The 24,053-nt window shown below is 32.4% G+C and overlaps 2 protein-coding genes across 2 annotated transcripts; one reads left to right on the top strand and one right to left on the bottom strand.

Moving 5' to 3' along the window:
* Positions 1-14,992: 14,992 nt before the first annotated feature.
* LOC123902830 (stem-specific protein TSJT1-like) lies at positions 14,993-18,395 on the bottom strand. Its single transcript, XM_045952632.1, has 4 exons — positions 18,042-18,395; positions 16,156-16,396; positions 15,941-16,061; positions 14,993-15,418 (listed from the first exon to the last, which is right to left on the bottom strand). Exons 1-4 carry the CDS (start codon positions 18,239-18,241, stop codon positions 15,228-15,230), a joined length of 753 nt encoding a protein of 250 aa, XP_045808588.1. The 5' UTR covers positions 18,242-18,395; the 3' UTR covers positions 14,993-15,227.
* Positions 18,396-19,977: 1,582 nt separating this feature from the next.
* LOC123892269 lies at positions 19,978-22,346 on the top strand. Its single transcript, XM_045942073.1, has 8 exons — positions 19,978-20,480; positions 20,611-20,790; positions 20,936-21,203; positions 21,299-21,395; positions 21,472-21,563; positions 21,607-21,691; positions 21,783-21,927; positions 22,038-22,346. Exons 1-8 carry the CDS (start codon positions 20,031-20,033, stop codon positions 22,344-22,346), a joined length of 1,626 nt encoding a protein of 541 aa, XP_045798029.1. The 5' UTR covers positions 19,978-20,030.
* Positions 22,347-24,053: the final 1,707 nt, after the last annotated feature.

Genomic DNA, 24,053 nt, shown 5'->3' with positions numbered 1-24,053 from the left:
ATTAATTCAAAAGTGTTTTGATTAATTGTTAAAGATTTGATTTAAAAGTTTAGCATAAATTTAGCATAATTTTATTTTCTTTTATGAATCAAAAGATTTGATTGTAGATTAAAAGATTTGAATCAGTTTTACTTTTATTTGATATATATCCATGTGATGCGATATTATTTTGAAATAATATTAGTTTGTTATGCCAATAAAACAGAAAGAATAATTTTTTTTTTTTTTTTTGGCGCTAGTTTGTTAAGATACGTTGTTATTGGCATAACAATGTAATATTAATTTAATAATAATAGTAATAATAAGATGTTATTATTACTTATTTATTTATTTATTAAATATATGGTATATGGTTATGACATTAGATATTTGGTGCGTTAATTTATACGGCCTGCGTGTCGTGGTTTATTTTAAAATACGGCCTGCGTGTCGTGCATTTTATTTATTTATTTATTTAGTTACTTAAATAATGTAATTGCTCGAGTTCAAAAGAGACAACGCCAAATGATGATACCGATGGAGAAGCTTGAGAAGTTTGCTCGAGGGTCAAAGAATTGTAATAAAGTAGTTTATTTAATTCTTGTGCGTTAGGAGGTCATAACCATACTACCTAGTCTATTTTATTTTATGTATGTGATGCATGAGATGTATGTTTTAATTATATTTGCCATGTATGTTTTATATAATTATTAAACGCATATTTACATGAATGTCATGTAAAGTGAAACGCGTGTATAAGATACACATGTCGGTGAGATCAAATTTAATTAAAAATCCTTCAAGTACTCATAAAGACTAATATTGAAGATGTAGGTTTTGCCAACGCAAGGTGCATTTTCTATACTAGTAAGATGTGTCTATATTAAGTTTTATGCTTTCCAAAGAATAGCACCCTTCAAGATCAATATCGATTAATGTAGGTTTTGCCAACGTAAAGTGCATTGTCAATATTGATAAGTTGCGGTGAGATAACCAGTTTATCCGATTGCTATTTATTGGGTTTAACTTAACTAAAGAAAAATATAATATGATTATATGACTTTAGAAGCAAATGTTGGGTTATACCATATGATGGATTAAAATAAGTGTTATTCACCCAACAGAAAGGACATGAGAGTTGTATGAGATACAATTGGAAACAGTTTCCTACCTAAATAACTACGTTTTGTGTAATCAGCCCAACGCTGACTTAAAACAAAGTGAAATATGGATCTCATTCCCACTAGAAAATTTTCAATGGGATTTTCCGAATCAAATGTCGAGGGTCATTTGTTTTGAGTAAAATAGTGGGAGCATATTTAATTAAAGACCTAGTTAAATATGTTTTAATCATGATACAAATATTCTTATCTTCATAATTAGATATATTTGGCATATAGTTTATATTTCACTAAAGGTCCTTACGAAGGACATAAGGTTCGGAAAAGAGTTTCTGAATTGGTACATATATTGAGAATTGTTCTCAAATACGAGAAAAACTTCTAATAGTTTTGAAAGAGTCAAAATGGAAGAAAGAAGTAAGACTTCTTCATACATCTTGTTATAGAAAGTTAAATTATTTACTTTTACATCTAAGGTATATGATACTAGATGCAAATTTCATATTTATTGAAATATGAAATTGTTTTAAAGAAGTAAAAATTTGACTATAGATAAAATCAACTTACGTTTAGAATGAAATAGTTTCATTGATCGTATAAGTTGAGTTTAACATGGAACCAAATAATTGTTATTAAGTTTCATTTAATAATAGAAGCATTGAGCCTAAACCTTGTATTGACAAGAAAAGGACTACTTGTTTCATTTCTCTTACTTCATTTACATTGCTAATAAGTTTAATAGATGTGAATATGTGTATTTGACACAAACTATGATTCTTTGAATTTGTTCAAAGAATTCATGAATGAATGAAGTAAAGGAAATTTTGAAAAGTATTTAGACCATACGAACATGTCGTGATGGTAAATGCTTAAATAAGAAGTATAATAATAACTATTTATATTACATCATGTTTGACATGTTTACATATAAGATAGTTCATTTATATCTCTTACGACTCTTTTGAAAAATTATTTTAATTATAGTTATTCTTTACCCACAACAAGTTCCAATAAATCAAATCATAAAGACACCATATTCGATATGGAGGTAAGAGTACCTTGTTTGACTTTATGATAGTTTGAGATTGTAAGGTTTATTAGATAAACTTAATCCCAAATTGAATGAATGTGTATTTGTGGAAGTACCTAAGGGATACTAATTTTACGACACTCTCTAGGATAAAAGTTGTTTTATTACATGAACTGAAATATTTCTTTAGAAGAAATATGTCTCTAAAAGAGACAGTGGGAGTGACGTAAAACTTGAGTAAATTCAAGTAACACAAAACACATGTCCTTTCAAAATTGGAACACGAATCAATTCCACAAGGTTGTTGTTGGACTACCGGTTCGAGTAGCACAAGAACTAGATGAGTCTAATATGTCCTATCAAAAGTTGAAGGACATGGCCTCACCATAACACTTCTGGCGGATAGATAACGAGGTTCTATTCCTTAATTGGAATGACATTACATATGTATTTGACATATGGATAGGGTTTTTATTAATCTAAAGCATGCTAGAAAAGTATATAAATTACAAAATTCATTTGTGAATTTGTTCAAATTTCTCAAAGTTGAATTATCAATTTTATTGATCAAGTTTTATGAAAACGAAGATTAATAAAGGAAATCTTGTGCACACAAGAAAGTCAGTGGGAGTATTTAAATTAATCTGGTATTGTATGTGGATGACGTACTGATCATCAAGACAATTTTCATACGCTACACATGTAAGACATGATTAGGTAATTGTTTCTTGATGAAATACTTAGGTGAGACTTCCTAAAAGTTAGGAATCAAGATCTATAGAGATAGATTGTTGACATATATCAACCTTAGCCTATGTACAAATTTGATGAAGTGTAAAGACACCTCATGTGCTTAAATTATTGAAGTTATTGCATACATCACATGATGTATTTTGTCTCAAAGACAATATCCAACCTCATTGGATGAGAAAGGGATGCATGAGAAGTATCCAAATGCTTTGGCAATTGGATTGATCATGTATATCATGATATGTACTAGACCAGATGTACTATATGCTATTAGCATAAACAACATGTACCAATTATTTCTAGTGATTGTCATTAGATCACCATCAAGAATATCCATGGATATATTAAAATCACTAAGGATGACTTCTTGATCGGTTCTGGAAATGATCATTGTAAATGAGTTACAATGATATTGATTGTCCAAAACTGAAGAACAGTATACCCAGATTGTAGTCTGGAATAAACTTTATGCTCGGATGTCAAATCTGTAAGCTTACAAGCTTCAGAAGATTGATATATCTATTACAAAGGTCAAATATATGATTTGAATCGTTTGTCTCATAAGATGAGGCAGAAAATTGTTTTCCTTACGTTGCAGATTCCCTTGACCTCATTAAAGATGGTAATGGTTTAATCTTGCAAGCAACGGAAAACCAGATCACACCAACGATTCAAATACAAGTTTTGACACTTGATTTTTTTATAGAAGATCAAAAGTGTAAATAGGAAGATGTATCGGGTACCAACATAGGAAAGAGTTTCTTATCCACTAATAGAAAATCTTGCATAGAAGATGCTTGATGATGACGCTAGTCCAATAGATGTTGAGTTAATATCTGATTGACTTTAGTGCTAGTGGGAGATTGTTGGAGTAAGCCCTAAAAGCCAATCTATTTTGATAGAATCGTCTTTTGTATGATGACTTTGATTTATATATTTAATATATATAATAAGGCATTTCTTTATTATGTTTGTTTCAAACTAATAAAGTCCCTAGAATAGCTAGTCTAATTAATGGAACATTAAGTGTGACTTAATAGTGAGACTCCATTAAACATAATGACACTATTCTTAAAGTATCCATAGTCAAGTTTTACTGTGATGTGGGATAACAGTAAAACATAGAGACTATTATGTGAGTAGACCGATGACTTCATCTCACGAGTCATGGATATGAGATATCAAGTCTTCACATAGATATAAATATTAGGAGTAATATTTATATTGGATTGACCCGCCATGAGAATGCTACATTGTATGTTATGAAAAGTGTCATAAGTTATTCTCATAATGATAATGGTGTATACCACCCTTCGACCTGAAACCACTATGGACCCTAGATGTGGAGTAGAATACTTAGTTGCCGTTCAAACATTGTCCGTAACAGGATGACTATAAAGTCGGTTGATGGGTACTCTACAAATCATGCTGAGAGACATGAGTGACCTAGATGGAATTTGCCCCTCCTACATAACAGGAGCAATATCTGTAGGCCTCTTGATGGAATATGACTGATAAAATGCGTGGCCACGCCGAACTAAGTCAATATGAGATATTGAGCTTATTCGTTGTTCAGTATATTCTGGGATCAAGAAATAAGATATTGAACCATACAAGGGTGACACGATCTATGCCTTGTGTTCAATATAGATATAAGGGCAAAGGGGTAATTATACACAAGATCGTTATCACGGAAAGGTTTCGTCAGATCACATGACATTCTCGTCACTTGGGTAGCAGTGATGTGTTGCTAGATACCGCTCACTGTTTATGATATTAAATATGTGATTTAATATTATTGCCAACGTTACGAGAACCTATAGGGTCACACACAAAGAACAGATAGATGAGAGAAATAAATAAGTAAGACTTATTTATAAAATAATAAGTAGGACTTATTAGTAATTAAATAATTAAGTATGACTTATTATTTAATTTATGAAAATAGAGAAATGCGGTCCACCGTAAGGTACGGTGCAGTGCTTGGTTTGATGACCACACAAGTGGTTCTATAAATAGAACCCTTGTGATGAAGTTTTGTAAGCTTAACCTAATTCACAAAGTAAAACCTAGCCGCCGCTCTCTAAACCCTATTCTCCCTGAATTTCTGGTGGAGTTGGCTAGCACCGGTCATCGGAGAAGTTCTGTTCGTGTGGACTGAGTAGATGCATCGCTTCTTTGCTTTGCTAGTGATCGAAACTATTTCCATACTTTGTGAGGTAACAATTCTATCACTGATTCATTCTAAGTTCGTAATGATCCAAGGAAAGGAAATCATTTTTTTTAAAATTCCGCTGCCTCTGATATATCGATTTCCCTTCATAGACTTCATATTAAACTAAATGACTTTTTTTTTTGGACATTATTCTTTATTCTTAAAACATACTAGCTTATTTTTCCGGCGTTGTCCAGGTTAATAAATGATTTATTAATACTAGCGAGCTAGACAGACGTGTCCCGCGCCTGCCTGTGTCTAACTTATGTCCACAAAAAAAAAAAGACATGTCTTATGTTATGGTGAGTTTGTTAATAAAAGATTTTTGCTACTAAAAAAAAAGACGTGTCTTATGTTATGATAAATTTGTTAATAAAAGATTTTTATTGCTAAAAGAAAAAAGAGTATTGTTGGTATTATGAAAATTCGACACAAAAAATATTTGTATCTCTTTATTTATAGTATAGATATACATAAAATAAAAAAGTTTTGTTTATTGAAGTAAAAAAAGAAATCAAGAGTATATGTTTAGAATGCATAAAATAAGTACATAAGGATATAAAGTATTTCGGTAACAAAAAATTCGTACGGTCGATAGTTGTGATTGTGGATAAAATTTACTATAGACACGAGACAAATAGCTTAACAGATGCATGAAGATAAAATAAACTTATATAGTAAATACTGTAAACAATGATGGTCATGAGCACGGTTCAAGATGAACAATTTGCCCAGAGCATGTTTAAATAGGCAACAAATAATTTTTAGTAATACATATATAAGAAGTATAAATATTAGATGAACATAAATTTATTTTAATAGTGGTTTAAATAGTTAGAGGATACTCCCTCCGGTTACTATTATAAGTAAATTTGATTTATTTTTAGTAAATTGAAAAAATTATGTATCTAGTACGTAATATGGACCAAATACATCACTTTTTATATACCAAATAAGTCAATTTTACTTATAATAATGACAAGAGGGAGTATATATTTTTGTTATCCTAGTAATGTACTATGTAATTTTGCACAATTTTATTTTATTTTTATGAATGTAAGCAAGAAAGATGAAAGGAAAGAAAAGAGAAAAATATGAAAAGAAATAAGAGATTAAAGAAATAATGATGCATATGGTAATTTACATGAAAAATTAAGGAGAAAATGAATTCTAACAGTGTTATGCATCTAATAACAAGTTGTGGGTGTTTTTGGTAATTGATACACATGATTCCAAAGTCATATTTAATACATGAGAATTTGGGGAATTGTGTATCATTTATTAATATTAATTTTTCAAAATTTAAATTTCATAATTAGTTGGTGGTGTCATGCATGTAATTGGCTGGTGGTGTTATTGATGATTAATACGCATGACTTCAAGTCATATTTTTTTTTTACTGTTCAAGTCATATTTAACACATGAAAATGAGTGAAAAAAATTGTGTTGTTTATATAATAATATTAAAAAACAAATGGTATATTATTTGTGTTTTCTTCATTTCTATAATTAAAATTAAAATTTGCAATATTTAAATTTCTAAATTAAAAGTAAAATTCTCAATTTTAGATTAAGTTCATAATTAAATTTTCAATCAAGAGTACTCCAATTTGATATCTAACTTGAGCAATACTCGAATTTTTTGTTGTTGTTGTCAATATACCAATTTGTTTTGGAATATAATGTTAAAAGATAATTATGTAAAAAAAGAAGTTAAAAGATAAAGAAGTAACAAATATTTTAAGCAATTTAAAAAGTTTAATTTTAAAGATAAGATATAACAAACATCCAAACAAGGAAAAAGAAATAATATATTTAGTTTGTTGAGATATTTATGTTATATAAAAAGTAATGAAAAAAATATATTGAAAATTCAATATATTTTTTGGTAAGGGGAAAATTCAATATATATATATATATATATGTGCTAAATAGAAAGAAGAAAAATTTTGTTTGGAAAAAAAATAATTTGTTGAGATATTTATGTGAAATTGAATTATTCTTAAAAAAATAAAATGATTGGGAATAAATATAGAATCGACACGTGGCATAAGATATGTTACTAATATATATATATATTATTGATGTAGTTTAGAACTTAATTATGAAATTAGATAGTAGTAAGACATAATGTGGGTAAACGGATAACCGCTTATTAAGTCTTCACGTATGTATAAATATTGAGAGTAATATTTGTTATTGGATTGGTCAGAGAATAATACATTGTTTCAAATGGCTTATGAGTTATTCTGATAATGATAGTGGTGTATACCAACCTTATAACTTATGTCTTATAGCTTATGAGCTATAAGATATGTTTGGTAACAATCTTTTCATCACGAGTTTATAGCTTATTTTACCGATTTATAACTTATTTCAAGTAGCTGATGAACTTATAGCTTATAGCTTATAGCTTATTATTTTTCTTCCATTTTTACTATTATCATTTTACCCTTTCTAATTTATTGTAATATAAAATAAAATAAGTAACTTTCGGTCACGTCATAAGAAAATGCTATTGGCATTGCTTGTAAGTTGTATCCTATTAATTGTTCAATCACGTCATAAGAAAATGCTATGCCATTGGCATTGCTTGTATTTCAAAGATAACATTATTTTATAAAATAAATATAAAATATAAGATTGTTCAAAAATATAAAATATAAGATTATATACAATGAAAATAAATATCCTATAGTAACCAAAAAAAAAATAAAAAAAAAATCCTATATAAAAATAATGAAGATAAATATTGATCTGAAATAAAATAAAATTAAAATACCATATAAATGTTTAAAAATTAATTATAAATAAGTAATCAAAACACATAATTAATTATAAATAATTAAAGTATCTTAAATATTAAATTAATATCAATTTTAATATAAATTAAGAATATTCTTTTATGTCATTTTACATTTATTAGTTTGTTGAACCGCTAATTAATTTTACCAAATACTTAAATTAACTTATCAGCTATTAGCAATCAGCCATAAGCTATAGCTGATCAGTACATTTCTAATGCACTTTCTTTTATCTAATGCTATGACATTTATATGATTTCTCTGTGTATTTTTAGTATTTTCAATGTGTTTCCTAAGTTCAATTTAGTTTTGGTTTTATTTTGTTTTCATTACTTATTTCATGAATAAACAGCAGTTTGACCTCTTCTCACTCTGCATGCCATAACTAGAGCTACGAGTATCAGATTGAGGCTCGTGACAATGCGTTGGAAAGCTAAGACAAAGAGCTACAACTTTCACGTTGAAGATAAAATCCAATTCTGAAGTCTCCATCTTGCCACGATGGATTACATCGTGCCATGATGAGAAGGAAGATTAGCCACTAAGAAAAGAAGAACTACTTGCTGAACAAGGAAAGCCCATCGTGCCATGATGGTGCTTGGTCCCCAAGTCTAGAAAGCTTATAAATAGAGCCTCAATTATCATATTTTATTCATTCCAGTTTCCACGAAACTATTGTAGTCTTTAGTATTCCAGGCTTGCTAAACCATTAATTAAGGTTGATATGCTATAAGAGAATTTCTCCAAGGCTTTGAGGTTATTATATTATTCATTGTTAATTCGATTATGTTCTTGTTCTTGTTAGCTTAATTCAAATTTTATGGAATATGATTGTTAATTTTGATTGATTTATATTTTCTAAGGTAGTCGTGTTTTAACTTAGCTTATTCATTAAAGTGTTCTTAAACGTTTGATTAATTTGGTAATCTAACAAAAGGAATATAACTCATATAGAATTGAATACGTTTGTTAATCATTTCTATGATTGAAAGAGAATTAAATCCGCTTAGGGACTGATAATATAATAATCGATTTTTCATAACTGTTATCAACCAAACTATCTTCTTTGTTTTTAATCATAGAAACCCAAAACTAAACCTCCCTAATTTATAGTTTTTACTTGATTATAATATTGCTAAAACTGATTTAAGAGTCCTTGTGAGACGACAAATGTTAACTACCTTGTTACTACATTTTATAAATTCAATTATTTTTGACCGCGTATGACAATGATCACTAGCTTATCAGTCATCTGCTATTTTTGCCAAATAGAGCCTATGTATCCTAGATGTAGGAGTCAAGTATTTTGTTGTCATTCAAATGTTGTTCATAACAGGATAACTATAAAGTCGGTTGATGAAATAGTCCCTCCAAAGTAATTGTTAAGTATACCAAAAAAGAAAATGAAAAATAAAATTAATAGTAGGAAGACAACTTTTTACACTTTTAAATATTGAATGCACACATTTTAAAACAAATTTTTCGTATCGATATTAACTATTATGCCGGAAATAAGTTTACAATTTTCGATTCTTTAATTACATGAAATTAAGGAGAAAACGACACACCATAAGGTATAATGAAGTTTAAGATAAAACACAGTACACGATAAACTAAAGTATGTACAAGTATTTTTTTTCTGTTTATCATCAGTTTAATCTGGTTCGAGTATCCGTTATGACATTTGTTCCAACCCCCTCCCGATCATAGTTACGGGAGATTGAACCGTAATCCTCCCTACCAAGTTCAACGCCAATCGTCACTGAACCAATTGACGATTGGTATATGCACAAGTATAGTTCATTTTTTTTTTTTTGTAGGAACAAGTAATTCTATTTATAAAACTACTATCTGACCATTGAGTCATAATTTAAGTCATTCATTATTTATGTTTATTATTAATTAAAGAACTAAACCCATCATTAACCCATCGTTAGGTGATATTCTTCTTTTTGAACCCCTATGCGTCCTCCCTCCCACATAATGTACTTCTCGTGTGTCAACAGAGTAAGTTATTAGTGTATATAAGCACTTATGTAATGTTGCATCTAAATGTGTAATTAGCTAGTCAAACTAAGAACCTATGCTGACGTGTAATTAGTTTGTTAGGAGTTAGTTCAATAAGTGATGACGTGTCACAGAGTTTGTTACAATTAGGTGATGTGGCAGTCTCACTAGTATTGAAAAGAAGACCAATATATATTGAGTCTCCTCCTTCCACTGTAACTGAACAATCAGATTTTCAAGAATGAAAATAATAAAAAGAGAAACTGTTCAAGATTTTAACATGGTATCACAGAGCCTTTAAGGTTCAACCATTTTTTTCGCTTCCGCACTACTCATCAACTCGCGTCGTCTTCCTCAATGGAGCCACCACAAACTCCATATGCAAACGCTTCCGAAGACATCGCCACCACTGATCTACCCTCCACCACCAAGGGTTCGTCAAAATCAGGTCTCACTCATTCACTTACCATCAAATTAGACGAAAAGAACTACCTCCTATGGAATCAGCAAGTCAATGGAGTCATAACTGCTCACAATCTTCACCGATTTGTCGTCAATCCAGAGATTCCGCTGCAATACACCTCCGTCGCCGATCGTTTAGACGGAAAGAATTCCGATGAATATCAACGGTGGCTTTTCAAAGATCAAACACTATTCACGTGGCTTCTTTCCACCATCTCCGATAGTGTTCTTCCACGAGTTCTGAATTGCAAGCATTCGCACGAAGTCTGGGACACAATTCACAAATTCTTCAACTCTGTACTCAAATCGCGTGCACGCCAATTAAGATCTGAGCTCAAGAACACCAAGAAACTCTCAAAATCGGTAAACGAGTATCTTCTTCGTGTTAAATCCATTGTGAATTCCCTTATTGCTGTAGGTGATGTTGTTTCTGAACAAGAACAAGTCGATGCGATATTAGAGGGATTACCAGAAGAATTCAACTCATTCGTAATGATGGTTTATAGTCGGTTTGAAACACCAACAGTTGAGAACGTAGAAGCCCTACTCTTGCTTCAAGAAGTTCAATTTGAGAAATTTCGCCAAGAACTAGCAAACCCTAGCGTTTCTGCCAACATAGCTCAGGTGGAAACCAATTCCAATAGTCCTAAATTGGAATATGAAGATCAAGAATCAGGCACTGAGCATTACAATGTCAACACTAATCGTGGCCGTGGACGAGGAAAAGGAAGAGACAGAAGTCGTGGCAAGACTCAAAATGCACCTAGCACTGGTAAAGTTCAATGCCAAATTTGTGGAAAATCTAACCATGACGCTGCAATTTGCTGGTACAGGTATGAACCTCCTCACTCTAAACCTAAAGGACGTGGTCACAATGCTGGTAACACCTCAAGACCTTTACACTACAATCCCTACCCTCGTCCCACTGCTCATCTTGCCATACCCCAATTTTACAACACACCAGACATGGACTCAGTTTCTACTGCTTCCTGGTACCCTGACTCAGGAGCTTCCCACCATCTTACCTTCAATCCCAACAACATTGGCTATCGCATGCCCTATTATGGACATGATCAAGTTTTAATGGGAAACGGTCAAGGTGTGTCCATTAACTCTTTAGGTCACTCTAATTTTTACTCTCCCTATGACCCTAATGTGCAACTCAAACTCAATGATTTATTACATGTTCCACACATTTCCAAAAATCTTTTATCTGTGAGTAAGTTTGCACAAGATAACAATGTATTTTTTGAATTTCACCCTCATTCCTGCTATGTGAAATCTCAGGATTCTAAACACACTCTGCTTGAAGGCACAGTTGGATCTGATGGACTATACAAGTTCAAGCCCTTCAAGTTCACTCCTCCCAACACCAATATCGAGCATAACAAACATCCCATGATTACAAGAACTAAAACTGGCAATCTCAAACCCAAAACCTTCACTGCCAGCATTGCACCCACCAATGTAAAAAGTGCATTAGCTGAACCCCACTGGCTTCAAGCTATGCAAGCAGAATACAAGGCCCTAATGGATAACAAAACTTGGTCCCTGGTACCTCTCCCACCCCATAGAAAGGCCATTGGATGCAAGTGGATCTTTAGAGTTAAAGAAAATCCTGATGGCTCCATAAACAAATACAAAGCACGCCTAGTTGCCAAGGGCTTCCTTCAAACTCCAGGTTTTGATTTTACAGAGACCTTTTCACCTGTCATCAAACCTGTAACTATCAGAATCATCCTCACACTTGCAGTCACCCATAAATGGTCTGTTCAGCAAATTGATATTAACAATGCCTTCCTAAATGGTATACTACAAGAAGAGGTCTATATGACACAACCTCCTGGATTTGAAAGCTCTGACAAGAACTTAGTGTGCAAGCTTCACAAGGCCCTCTATGGCTTAAAGCAAGCCCCACGTGCCTGGTACGATAGACTCACTCAGACACTACTTCAAATGGGCTTCACCAAGAGTAGATGTGATCCTTCTCTACTAGTTCATCATCAAAATGGAGCTTGTACCTATGTCTTAGTTTATGTTGATGACATTCTCATCACAGGTTCAGCACCACATCTCATAAAGGATCTCATCCACAAACTTAACATCAAATTTGCTCTCAAACAACTTGGTGAGGTAGACTACTTTCTAGGCCTTGAGGTACATCACTCTACTTCAGGCAGCATACTGCTTCATCAATCCAAATACATAAAGGATCTACTGTGCAAAACCAAAATGGAAAACTGTAAACCAATTGGTTCACCAATGGTAAGCAACTGCAAACTGAGTAAATTTGGCACTGATACTATGGAGGATCCCTCATTATACAGATCTACAGTTGGTGCCTTACAATATGCAACATTAACAAGGCCTGATATAGCATTTAGTGTTAACAAAGTATGTCAATTCATGGCACATCCACTGGAATCTCATTGGAAAGCAGTCAAGAGAATTTTAAGGTATCTCAAGGGAACTGAAAATCATGGATTACTGTTACATCCTTCAAAGTCAAGCCATCCCTTCTCAATTAGAGCCTATAGTGATGCTGACTGGGCAAATGACCAAGATGACAGGAGATCCACCTCAGGTTCATGCATTTATTTTGGATCAAATTTGGTCTCTTGGAGTTCCAAAAAGCAGCCTCTTGTAGCTAGATCAAGTACAGAAGCAGAATACAGAAGCATGGCAAATACTACTGCAGATTTGTTATGGATTCAGTCTTTACTAGTTGAACTTCAAATCCCCTGTCACATTCCTACACTCTTATGTGACAATCTCAGTGCAGTATCCTTGGCTCACAATCCTGTTCTTCATTCAAGGACTAAACACATTGAATTAGATATACACTTTGTGAGAGAAAAGGTCTTATCAAAGAAGCTAAACATTCTTCATGTCCCAGCAGTTGATCAACTTGCAGACCCACTCACAAAACCTCTATCTCCTAACAATTATGCAGACATCAGAAGCAAACTTAAGGTGTTCTCATGCTATGAAACCCCTTGTGTTTGAGGGGGGGATATTAGTGTATATAAGCACTTATGTAATGTTGCATCTAAATGTGTAATTAGCTAGTCAAACTAAGAACCTATGCTGACGTGTAATTAGTTTGTTAGGAGTTAGTTCAATAAGTGATGACGTGTCACAGAGTTTGTTACAATTAGGTGATGTGGCAGTCTCACTAGTATTGAAAAGAAGACCAATATATATTGAGTCTCCTCCTTCCACTGTAACTGAACAATCAGATTTTCAAGAATGAAAATAATGAAAAGAGAAACTGTTCAAGATTTTAACATAAGTTAATATACATTAAGAAATCAGTGGGATGGTACCTTTCGTGTGTTTATTTTATTAGATTTTTGTTAAATCTACAAGAAAAAAACAAGAATGATTAATTGATTATCGTACAAGCAAACTGAAAAACAAATTAGGAGTTGGCTAAAGAATAAGAAAGACATAAAATAAAATAGCAACAAAGGTTTTGCGACTGTGTATCTGACTCAAATAGATTGTAATATGGTACCATTGTCATGTTTGTTAATGTACAACTTTAACCGTTAATATCTTAAATTATATTTTATTAGAAATTATAAAAATGATATATTTGGAACATACTAATCGAGACAAAATCAAACATCTCATATGCTAGAAAAACCCACTTGGGTTGGTGCATTGGTATTGGCTTGGAACCTGGGAGTGTGCTCCTCTTGAGGTCTGAGGTTCGATTCTCTCTGGCGCCAATTTGGGTGGGCTATCGTAGACATTACACCTTTCAGTCCTTAATATAAGAGAGACTTTACTTTTTAGATTTATTGAGAATCTAATGTATCTAGTCCATATTATGATATAAATACATTAGATTCTCAATAAATCTAAAAAGTAAAATCTCTCTTATATTAAAAACTGGAGGGAGTATTAAGAATACCGAGGTTTGAATCCTAAGTTTCTTATATTTTCACACTTCTAATGTAAATTTAGTCATTAGGCCACTTAACTAAAAAAAGACAACAGACTATTCCAAAACTTTAAATAACTATAAGAGAAATTGTCTTCTAAATTATTTTTTAGTAGTTGTGAGTTGTGACAGAAAATAGTTAATTTAAGACTAAAATGTATAAAATTAGTATTTTTCTTTGTTTACAACTTTGTATGTAAACAAGGTAGTAAATACCACTAAAAGTGGCATACATCTTAAATTTTGAAGAGATTTAAAAACATAAGAAATTTAACTATTTTAGAGTTTAATAAACATTCAGTGACATGTTTATACTTTATAGTTAGTTCATGATGGACAGAAAAGAAGCGTTTTGTATTGAAAATATTGTTTTTTTTATTTTTTAAATATTTTTAAAAGGTTAATTATACAAATTTCAAGATTATTTTACTATATTTAGTTTCTTAACTATTGCCCCTGGGGCACCCTGAATCACTGTTAGCATTTTTCATAAAAGTATCACATGCATTAAGTAATCATACATCAATATTGTGTATCATATTCCTTCTTTGTAATTTCTATTTGCATTTTTTAATGAGATTGTTTTGTTGTAGTAATAACTAGCAGATATGATATACTTGATACTTCTATTTTTCAACATCTCAACAATTTTAACTATCACTAAGGTGCACCATCTTTGAATATCCATCACATTAACAGTTTATGTAGGAGTAAAACAAAGTCAAAGTAAATAAGATCCAAATAACTACATCAAATTGTCAACATTCCACGAAAAAATCAATGCGAAAGTCGATATTATTACATCATATGTGCCAAGAAAGTATCATCTTAATATTTAGATTGCAAGTCTCATCTGATGATAACAGGAACAAATGATGCCTTTAGTAGTTCAAACGAAATGGAGTTGAAATCAGTAATCAGAAGACCAGTTAGCAGCGCTCCCAACTCTTGGCATGCCGGTTGTTTCCTTCTTAGAATCAGCATCGACCTTGTAAGTTGAACCACAGACCTGACCAGAACTATCAATCCTTGGTATCGGCTTCAGCTCGTTAAGCGGATGCTCGAAACTCCTCAAACCTCCAGAAGTTGTAAAGAAGCATCCTAAACATAGATAAACATTGCATAAAATAATTTGAAAAGACGTATACAATATGGAAGAAACATTGATAGTGAACAATCAATACAGGCATGAGGATCTGGAAATCAGAGGGAAAATTTCATATTAAGCTCTTGAAATTTGATTGTAATTCATAAAGTTGGTAAACTTGTTTAAGAAACCGGACTGAAGATCGAACGGGTGAAACCTCCAAGTCATGGTTCAGTCAGTTCAACTCAGTTTAACCGGACTGCAGTATAAGCAGGATCAAACCGACCAACAAACTGACCGGTCTTGGTTCAACTGGTTGAACCGGCCGGTTCGATTTAGTTTTACGAAATTGGATTGGATAAATTAGAAGATTTCACTTGTTGCGCATCTTACATAGAAATGGTATTAATGATCCAATATTTATCACTTATAGCCTCAGATAATAGCTATGTTCAACGCAAGGGCTTATGAATTCATCTAGTAAAGCACATTGAATCTTTTTTCCTTATGATGAGGTAATTAAATCATGCTACTACCTTTAGGAAAAGGTGCATAAGATTTGCCACAGCTCTTACGAACAATCTCCGTGTCATCTGAAAGAACTAGACTTTCATCAGCATCAATTCCCCAGAAGAAGGGAACGCTCCCGTCAGCATCCTGAAAAAAGTTACAATAGTATGCCAGATAAAAGCGGAAAATTTAACGGAAAACATGACTTGGAAGATAAAGATAGGCGCTAGGATTTACTCACAGCAGCAACAAACACAGCTTTTGAACTACTATCAAACAGGATAAATGCAAATTTGCCTTGGAAATCTCTCACAACTTGATCAGCCGGATAGGGACCACGATCTCTCAGAGTCCTGTAAGCCTCTATAATAATGGTCACCTCATTTGCTGTTTTGTTCAATCCATATTGTTGTTTAAGATTCGCAACATTGTTAATGTGGCCTTGAAACAAGCAGAAGATGTCATCCACAACTGCAAACAGCCTGTGAACACGGGAAAGGAATAATAAGTTACATTAATCTTTTGGCCATGTTTGGATAAACAGCTCAGTGAAGCACTTATATCATAAATGGATAAGTGTTTATGTATAAGCTATTTCTATAACCAAAGTTAAAATAAAGTTATACTGTTGTCATATAAGCTACAAGTTGTTTTCATAAGCTATCTTTGAGAGATTATGGAAATAGGCTTAAAACAGCTTATGGACATGCATGTCATAAGCTGTTTCCACAACCTTTCCTAAACAGAAGAAGTGATTATATCAGTAGATAAGCTCAAATAAGTCAATCCAAACAGGCTCTTTATAGAATCACTTTTTAATGATCTGATTGAAAACAATAGAAGGACTATCAGATATGGTTATTTTAGCAATAACATATTTAATCATAGATCAAACAAAAAACCGGAGGAGAAAATCCGGTGTAACATTAGAAAGAAAATATTAAACAAGGTTGTTCTAAGTAGAAACTTAACCTTGTTATGCGAATGTTTTCAATTTCATCAAATTACAGTAACAAGAAGCAGTAGAAAAAGATGAAAACCGTGGTGGAAAGATTAACAAACGATTCTGCGGAATACTAAAGATTACACATATGAAGACAATTGACAAAAGACAAACTATATATAATTGTTAAGATCCAAGAATAAACAATGAATGAGAAGCATTATTGTATTGTATCATACACCAAAACAACCTTAAAGAAGAATCTGTAAGATTTTATACACATATGCAATCATGTGCATATATCCCAAATAAGGAACCACAAGGAAAATGACAAGGCTCTATTAATAATACAAACACAAAGTTGCATATCTTAAATTCTTAATCAAACACTTTATATTTGGTGGCTGTTCTGAAAAGTTATCAATAAAGTAATGAATGACAATCATAAAATTGGAGAATACCAGAAGTTTGGCCAAGGAAAGTTCTAACTTCTAAGAAGGTTCAGACTTTCAGTGCAACTTTATGTAGCACTGACACTTCAAATTAAAAGTGTGTCTGGTTTCAGAAATGATACATGTAGTTACACTCAGTCAATTCTACTTTTCTTAGATTATTATCGGTGTCTGTGTTAGTGTCAGTGTCGTGTCTGATGTTGGTGTCTATGTGAGTGTTTCATAGAGGAAAAGGTACCAACTATAGTCCTCAAAATTATCCATTCACCATGAATAGAATATCAATAATAACATGTCAAGTTAAATAATTATAAACTACTCAAAACACACACACCTTATTCCCAACAAGTATCAATTCCAAAACATAATCTATAATCTTCCCAAAATCAAAATTAAGCTCAATAATCAAAACATAAACTACCATCTTCCAAAACTCAATTTTTTTCTTCCAAAAAGTACAACAAAAACAAAAATCATGATAAAGTCAACAACCAAAATTCCAACTTAGATCATCAAAACACATCTAAATAGAACACAGACAACAAATTCACTGATCACCAAATGTTCAAGGGATCAAAAGGGTAAGAAAAACCCTAAATGCATATAACATATACAAAACAAAAAGGTTCAAACTTTGATCACTTCAAAGATACCCAGATATAAAAAATTAAAATAACAAAATCAAACAATGACCAAATTCACAAAAATAGTTAAAAGATGAGAAATTTATACCTAGGGAGTAAAGGGTTGTCTTTGTGAACAGAATAAGCTAAGAGACCAGAAGAAGCAAGATTAAGGGTAACAGAAGAAGGGTTTAGAGATGCAAAATGTTGAGCCAAAAAACCATCTTTGAGTGATGAAACTGAGTTTGATTCAGGACTCTGTAAACCCTCTGGACTCTTCGCCACAGATTTGTCAAAAACTGCTAACATTTTTTTCTTTTTTTTCTGAATCGCAAAATAGATTCTCACAGAAGAACAGAACTCAATGCAAAGAAACGAGTTTATGGTTGGTTTTATAATTTTTGTTTAAAACAGTAATAAAGTGTGATTGGAGGTTGAACCTGACAAATTAGTTAAGGTAATAATTAAAAATCATTCGAGGGATGACCTATTTTATGCCTGAGCATCGGTCAATTTCGGTCGGGTTCGGACCCAAAATCATCAAACCGATAAAAATTGCAAACATTTAATTTGGACCCAATTCCGACCGTCTATATCTTCGGTTTGTTCGGGTTCGGGTCGTGCGGGTGACAGGTTGAACGGGTCGGTTATTAAGGGTTATATTAAAACTTTGTTTACATCTAAAACTCATCCATTATCAAAAAATTCCTAATTTTCGAATAGTTCAATACCTCGTACACAATGCAATAAAATATATACGAACTAAATTAAAAACAAAGAGGGTGAGATGCAGTTACTTTGTTTCAAATATGTTTCAAATATGTAGATCTAAAGACAATAAAAGATCAAGTAGAAGAGAAGTAGAAATTAAAATAGATCTAGAATATATATTTGAATATTTTTCGCACCTCCTTCATCAACGTATTATTACTTATAAGCTTTGTAAAATATAACATTTTCTCGCTTATATTAAAGATGGATAAAAGCAACAAAGATAATAGTATAAGAGATTGAGAGGGAGAGAAAGAGAAAAATTAATTTGTATCTTAATGGTTTTTCGGTCGGTTTCGGTTATGGAGAAATAGAATTTTAGAGACCCGCATCCGCCTGCATGCAACCATTCATACCGGATTGTTCGCAATTTGTTGACCCGAGACATGACCCGACCAAATGCTTCAGTGTGCTATCGGTTATATTGGTTTCGAGTCGGGTCTCGGGTTTATGCTGAGCCCTAACCTATTTTGCTCTTTCAAAATTTGATTATATTATATTTTTGGCCGCCTGACCTCTTAATTTTCTTAATAGCATTTTTTACCCTTAGTTTTCACAAACTTGCGATTTGACTCTCTAATCAAGTCAACGTGCATATGACAAATGACTTACATTCCACGTAAGCATGTCTTGCCATGTGGACAATGACACACATGTCACGTTACCATATGTGGCAAGACATGCTGATGTGACTGTTGAGTCACTTGCAACATGTGTGTTGACTTAGTCAAAATTAGTGGAGGACCATCCTTTTGCAAAATGCGATAAAATTAGAGGCCAAAAGTGCTATTATAAAAGTTAAAGAGTCAGAATCGTAAGTTTGTAAAAATTAGAAGGTCAAAAATGTAAATTTACAACTAAATTTTTTACCACGAATTTAAAACCTAACAAAAATAAAATCTAAGAGTGCACCTTAAATATAAGATACGCGTTAGGCTACAAAAGTTGCTGCAAGTAACTTCTATAGAAGTGCCTTTTTTAGTTTTTGTTAACAAAAATTTAGCTGCTTTTCATATTAAGTGCTTTTATAAATATATTTGTTTGGCCCTACTTTTGTTATGGAGAGAAAAGCTGAAATTAAGTTTGCCGAAACACTACCCTAAATATACATGAAAAAAGCAATAAGTGCTGATAAACAAAGACGGAGAAAGTATATGTAGTGAAAAAACTTAATCCTATATATTAACAATGCAAACCCATTCGTCGAGAACTATTTCAGCCAAAAATCATCCAGTTTTCAAAATAATGAACTCTCCTTGATTGGGCCACTGTTTGTTTAGAAAAAATAGGGTTTTTACTATTAGATTGTACCTCAAAATTCTCATCAATGGATACATCTCTCTCTTTCTCTAGACTCCTCTCTTCTTCCACCACCACATCACTCTTATCTCCCAAAACCAAAACCCTCTCTTCCAATTTTACCCTCCCCCTCAAACTCAACCGTTTCAACCCAAAACCTCTCCGATTTTCCACTTCATCCAAAATCTCCGCCACCATCTCCGTCGGCGACAAACTTCCCAAATCCACCTTCTCATACCTCGACCCCGCCGGCGAAGTTCAAACCATAACAGTTTCCGACCTAACAAAAGGCAAAAAAGCCGTTCTCTTCGCCGTTCCAGGAGCTTTCACACCAACATGCTCACAGAAACACTGCCAGCTTATCATGTGCGATTGTTCCAGCTTAATAGGGTGTTTTAGATTCGTTTTTCAAAAGCTTTGCGCGCGTAAATTGATTCTGATTATGGGAATACTATGCGGCTTTGTTTCTAGCAATTGGGTAAGAATATATTCTGATTCTTCTTTTCTCTATAATCATTTGAATAAGACTATTCTCAACAGTGTGTTATTGTTTGTGATTCTCACTTATAAATATCCATAATTTCTTTTCTTCTTCCATTGCATTTGAGGCTGAATCAGTCATCCAATTCGATTTCGAAATGGCAACCCAATTTGACATGTTGTGCGATGTTCTTCCTGGGCATAATTCATGGAAGTTCAAAGTTCGTGTCCTCCGTATGTGGGCAATTTCTTCTTTTATGAAGCCTAATGAGTTGAACTCTATGGAAATGGTGCTGATAGATGAGAAGGTTTGTTCGTAATATTTGGTTTGTTTGCTAATTCATAGAATTGATTATTGTGTATGATTATTTTTTTTTGGTTTTGTTTTGATATGTTTCTCGTGTTCTTGGTGATGGTTGATCTATAAATAACGAAACTTTGAATAATACACAGGGAGGTAAGATTCATGCCTTGATAAGGAAAGAATTGGTTTACCTATTCCAGAATAAATTAAAGGAAGGGGAAGTTTATAAGCTATCAAACTTTGATGTTGTTCCAGTCGTTGGATTTTATCGTACAACTCTGCATCCTTACAAATTGATTTTTCGATCGAATACCAAAGTTCAGAATTTTGCGAGTTCTGATATTCCTATTTTGGGATTTTCTTTCACCGATCTTGCTGAAGTGGCTAGCTACTCTGTTAACTATGATTACCTAATAGGTAATTTTGATTTGAAGAACCTTACAAATTTTGTAATTTTCATCGATTAATGGTCATTGTGTATCAAGTTATTTGTTTCTTATGTCATTGTGTAGATGTCATTGGTTTAATCTCTGGTATATCAAATGAGAGGGAGTATATTCGTGCTGGCAAAGTCATCAAGATGGTTGTGCTTGAACTTACAGACAATAGGTAATACCAAGTTTAAGTCGGTTAATATTGGTTTTTGCCTAAATTTATTTGCACACTAAATTTTCAATCGGATCAGTGGTAAATGTGAATGCGCGTTGTTTGGTGATCATGTTGATGAGTTGCAAAGATTAATTGGTAATTGTCCTTCCGGTCTCCACGTTGTTTGGTGTAATAATATCCCTTTTTTTTTTCCAATCTTTTCCAATCATAGGGAAAGTTTCCATTCAAGATGTTATGAATACCACAAGGATTTTTCTTGACCCTGAGATTAAAGAGACATCCGAGTTAAGAAAGGGGTATGCTATTGTTGTCTTGCCAATCTTAATGTATGCACTGGATTTTTCTCATTGCTATCTTATATGTTTATGTTTTATTTTTATTATATAGGTTAGCCATTGCTGGTATGTCAAACTCCGAAAAAAGTATTGAGCAAATTAATGCTATGAATGAGGTTGGAGTGTTTGATGTCTGCAAAGAGAATCCAATTGTTGAACTTTTTGAGTTAGAAAACGTTGGTCAATCAGCCAATAAAGTATGAAATTTTATATTTAGTTTCATTTATTTTGTTCGGATGTTCATCTTTGTAAAATTTTATGGTTGGTTTGTTTTTAAATGGTATGAATCTCATTGTGTTTGCTTTAGGTCAATGCCATATTTGGTACTTCTTCCCCTGATGTTGCTGCTAAAGAAGTGGGAGATTTAGAAAGTTATGAAGCTCTGAATTTTGCAGAAGACACATTGGTGACTCCCCAATGTGAGGTCATTGATCACACTATTGTTGATTGCTCGTCCGTTTTCAATGTTGACGATGACACTGACGATGACATCCATGTTGGAATGTCGGCTTCTAAGCGATATCGCAGGTCTTTCATGAGTAACACAGATGATGATTTTGTTGAAGAAATTTCTGGTGAAATTGATGGAACAACAATTTGGAGAGAAAGAATTTAAGATTGTTTTTTATATCGAGGTCGTTGAAATAGATCTGGCAGATTGTGAAGATTGCGATGATTATCGTAGACGCGGTATCGTTTGATTGATATTAATGATTAATTGTTGATGGTTTTCTAGGTCTTGGTATTTTTCTTTAATATATGGTATGTAATTTTATTAAGTCGTGGAATGCCCTTATTCCTGATGATGAATATTAATTGGTTTGTAATTTACTTATAGTTAGAATTGAAATTTATCTATTTGGGTTGGTCTGTGCAGATAATAATTGTATCATTACTTTGTGATCAAATATTCAAATGTGCTAAAGTGATTCAAAAAGAAGCTAAAGGATTAAGAATATATTGGTCATCATATCTACGATCATGTGCAAGACCTCCATTCAAGATAAATATATATTATGAAATACTTTGTTTGTGATAAATCTCATGTCTCTGATGTGTTTTATCGACAAAGTTATTGAACCTGATTTATTGTCATTATGTTTGATAACTTATCATTAGCTTCAATGATTTGAAAGTTTATTTATTTATGCTCATGCAACATGTGTCTGTAGTACGGACTTTGAATATAAATATCAATTAGTTTTAATAATCTGGTCTTACCTTTGGGAAATTTTATTTTTAATTTATTTATAAAAAATTTATCCTTTATAATTTTTACTATTTATGGTTGAAAATAATTGTTAGATTATGTATTAATTAAATATTTTAATTAAACCCGTGCATCCGCACGGGTCTTACACTAGTAAATATACAATTGATATTCACATGTTATACATGTGTTGACTTTACAATCCCATAAAAAAAAAAAAGTGTTGGAATTTACAATATGGAAATGATGGTTGGGGAGGAGAAATAGCAAAAAGAGGGGTGAAAAAGTCACACACGACTTGTAGAGATGCTTGGCAACTTTGAGGGCAAGCTAATAATTTCGATTATACATAAATGAGGATTAGTTGAATTAACAGGGCAATATTTGCATGACATTAATGAATTCATGGTTTTTGCAATTTCACCAACAAAATTGCACTCAATCTTTGTTATTATTGTGACACTAGGTTAATCAGATATAAAATTAATTCAGTTGAATAAATGGTTAATATATATAAATCACGTTAAATTAAATATATGTTTGTCTTCATGTTAGGTATATTTATACCTATTTAGCTTGGTCATTGCAGGGCTAAACGTAAAAGTTTTACCGTCAAAGGGGCTGGTCCGGTCCGGCCTGGCCCGACTTGGAGGGGCCCGGTCAAATAAAGGGCCCGGCTCATTAACTTCATGACCCGACCCGCTTAACCCGGTCCGATAAGAAAAAGTCTACATAGTTCGATGGGTCGGTCCACTAATTTTCATAGTATTTGTTTTTTTGAAAAAAAAAATATATTCTACTAAATTTATGTTATATTTTTCAACTAAATCTTCAAGAAGGTAATTCGTATCCCTATATTTTCTCACATAATTTCCCAAACAACAATATCTTCCTCTTTATCCTCATCAAACAAACAAATCTCTAACAAATAATCTCATTCTAATCCAATAAGTTTTTTGTCATATTATTATTATTACTACCAAAAAAATTCCAAGTTTTATATCTTTCATTCATCCATTGTAATTTAAGTAAAAAAAAAACAAAAATATAAAAGAATATAAAATAAATACAATAAAAAGATGATAGGCTTAAAATAACCATATTCCAAGTTTT

The sequence above is a fragment of the Trifolium pratense genome, linkage group LG1 (genome assembly GCF_020283565.1).
Source record: "Trifolium pratense cultivar HEN17-A07 linkage group LG1, ARS_RC_1.1, whole genome shotgun sequence".
Taxonomy (NCBI): Eukaryota; Viridiplantae; Streptophyta; class Magnoliopsida; order Fabales; family Fabaceae; genus Trifolium; species Trifolium pratense.
This window is presented reverse-complemented; position numbering and strand designations above follow the sequence as displayed.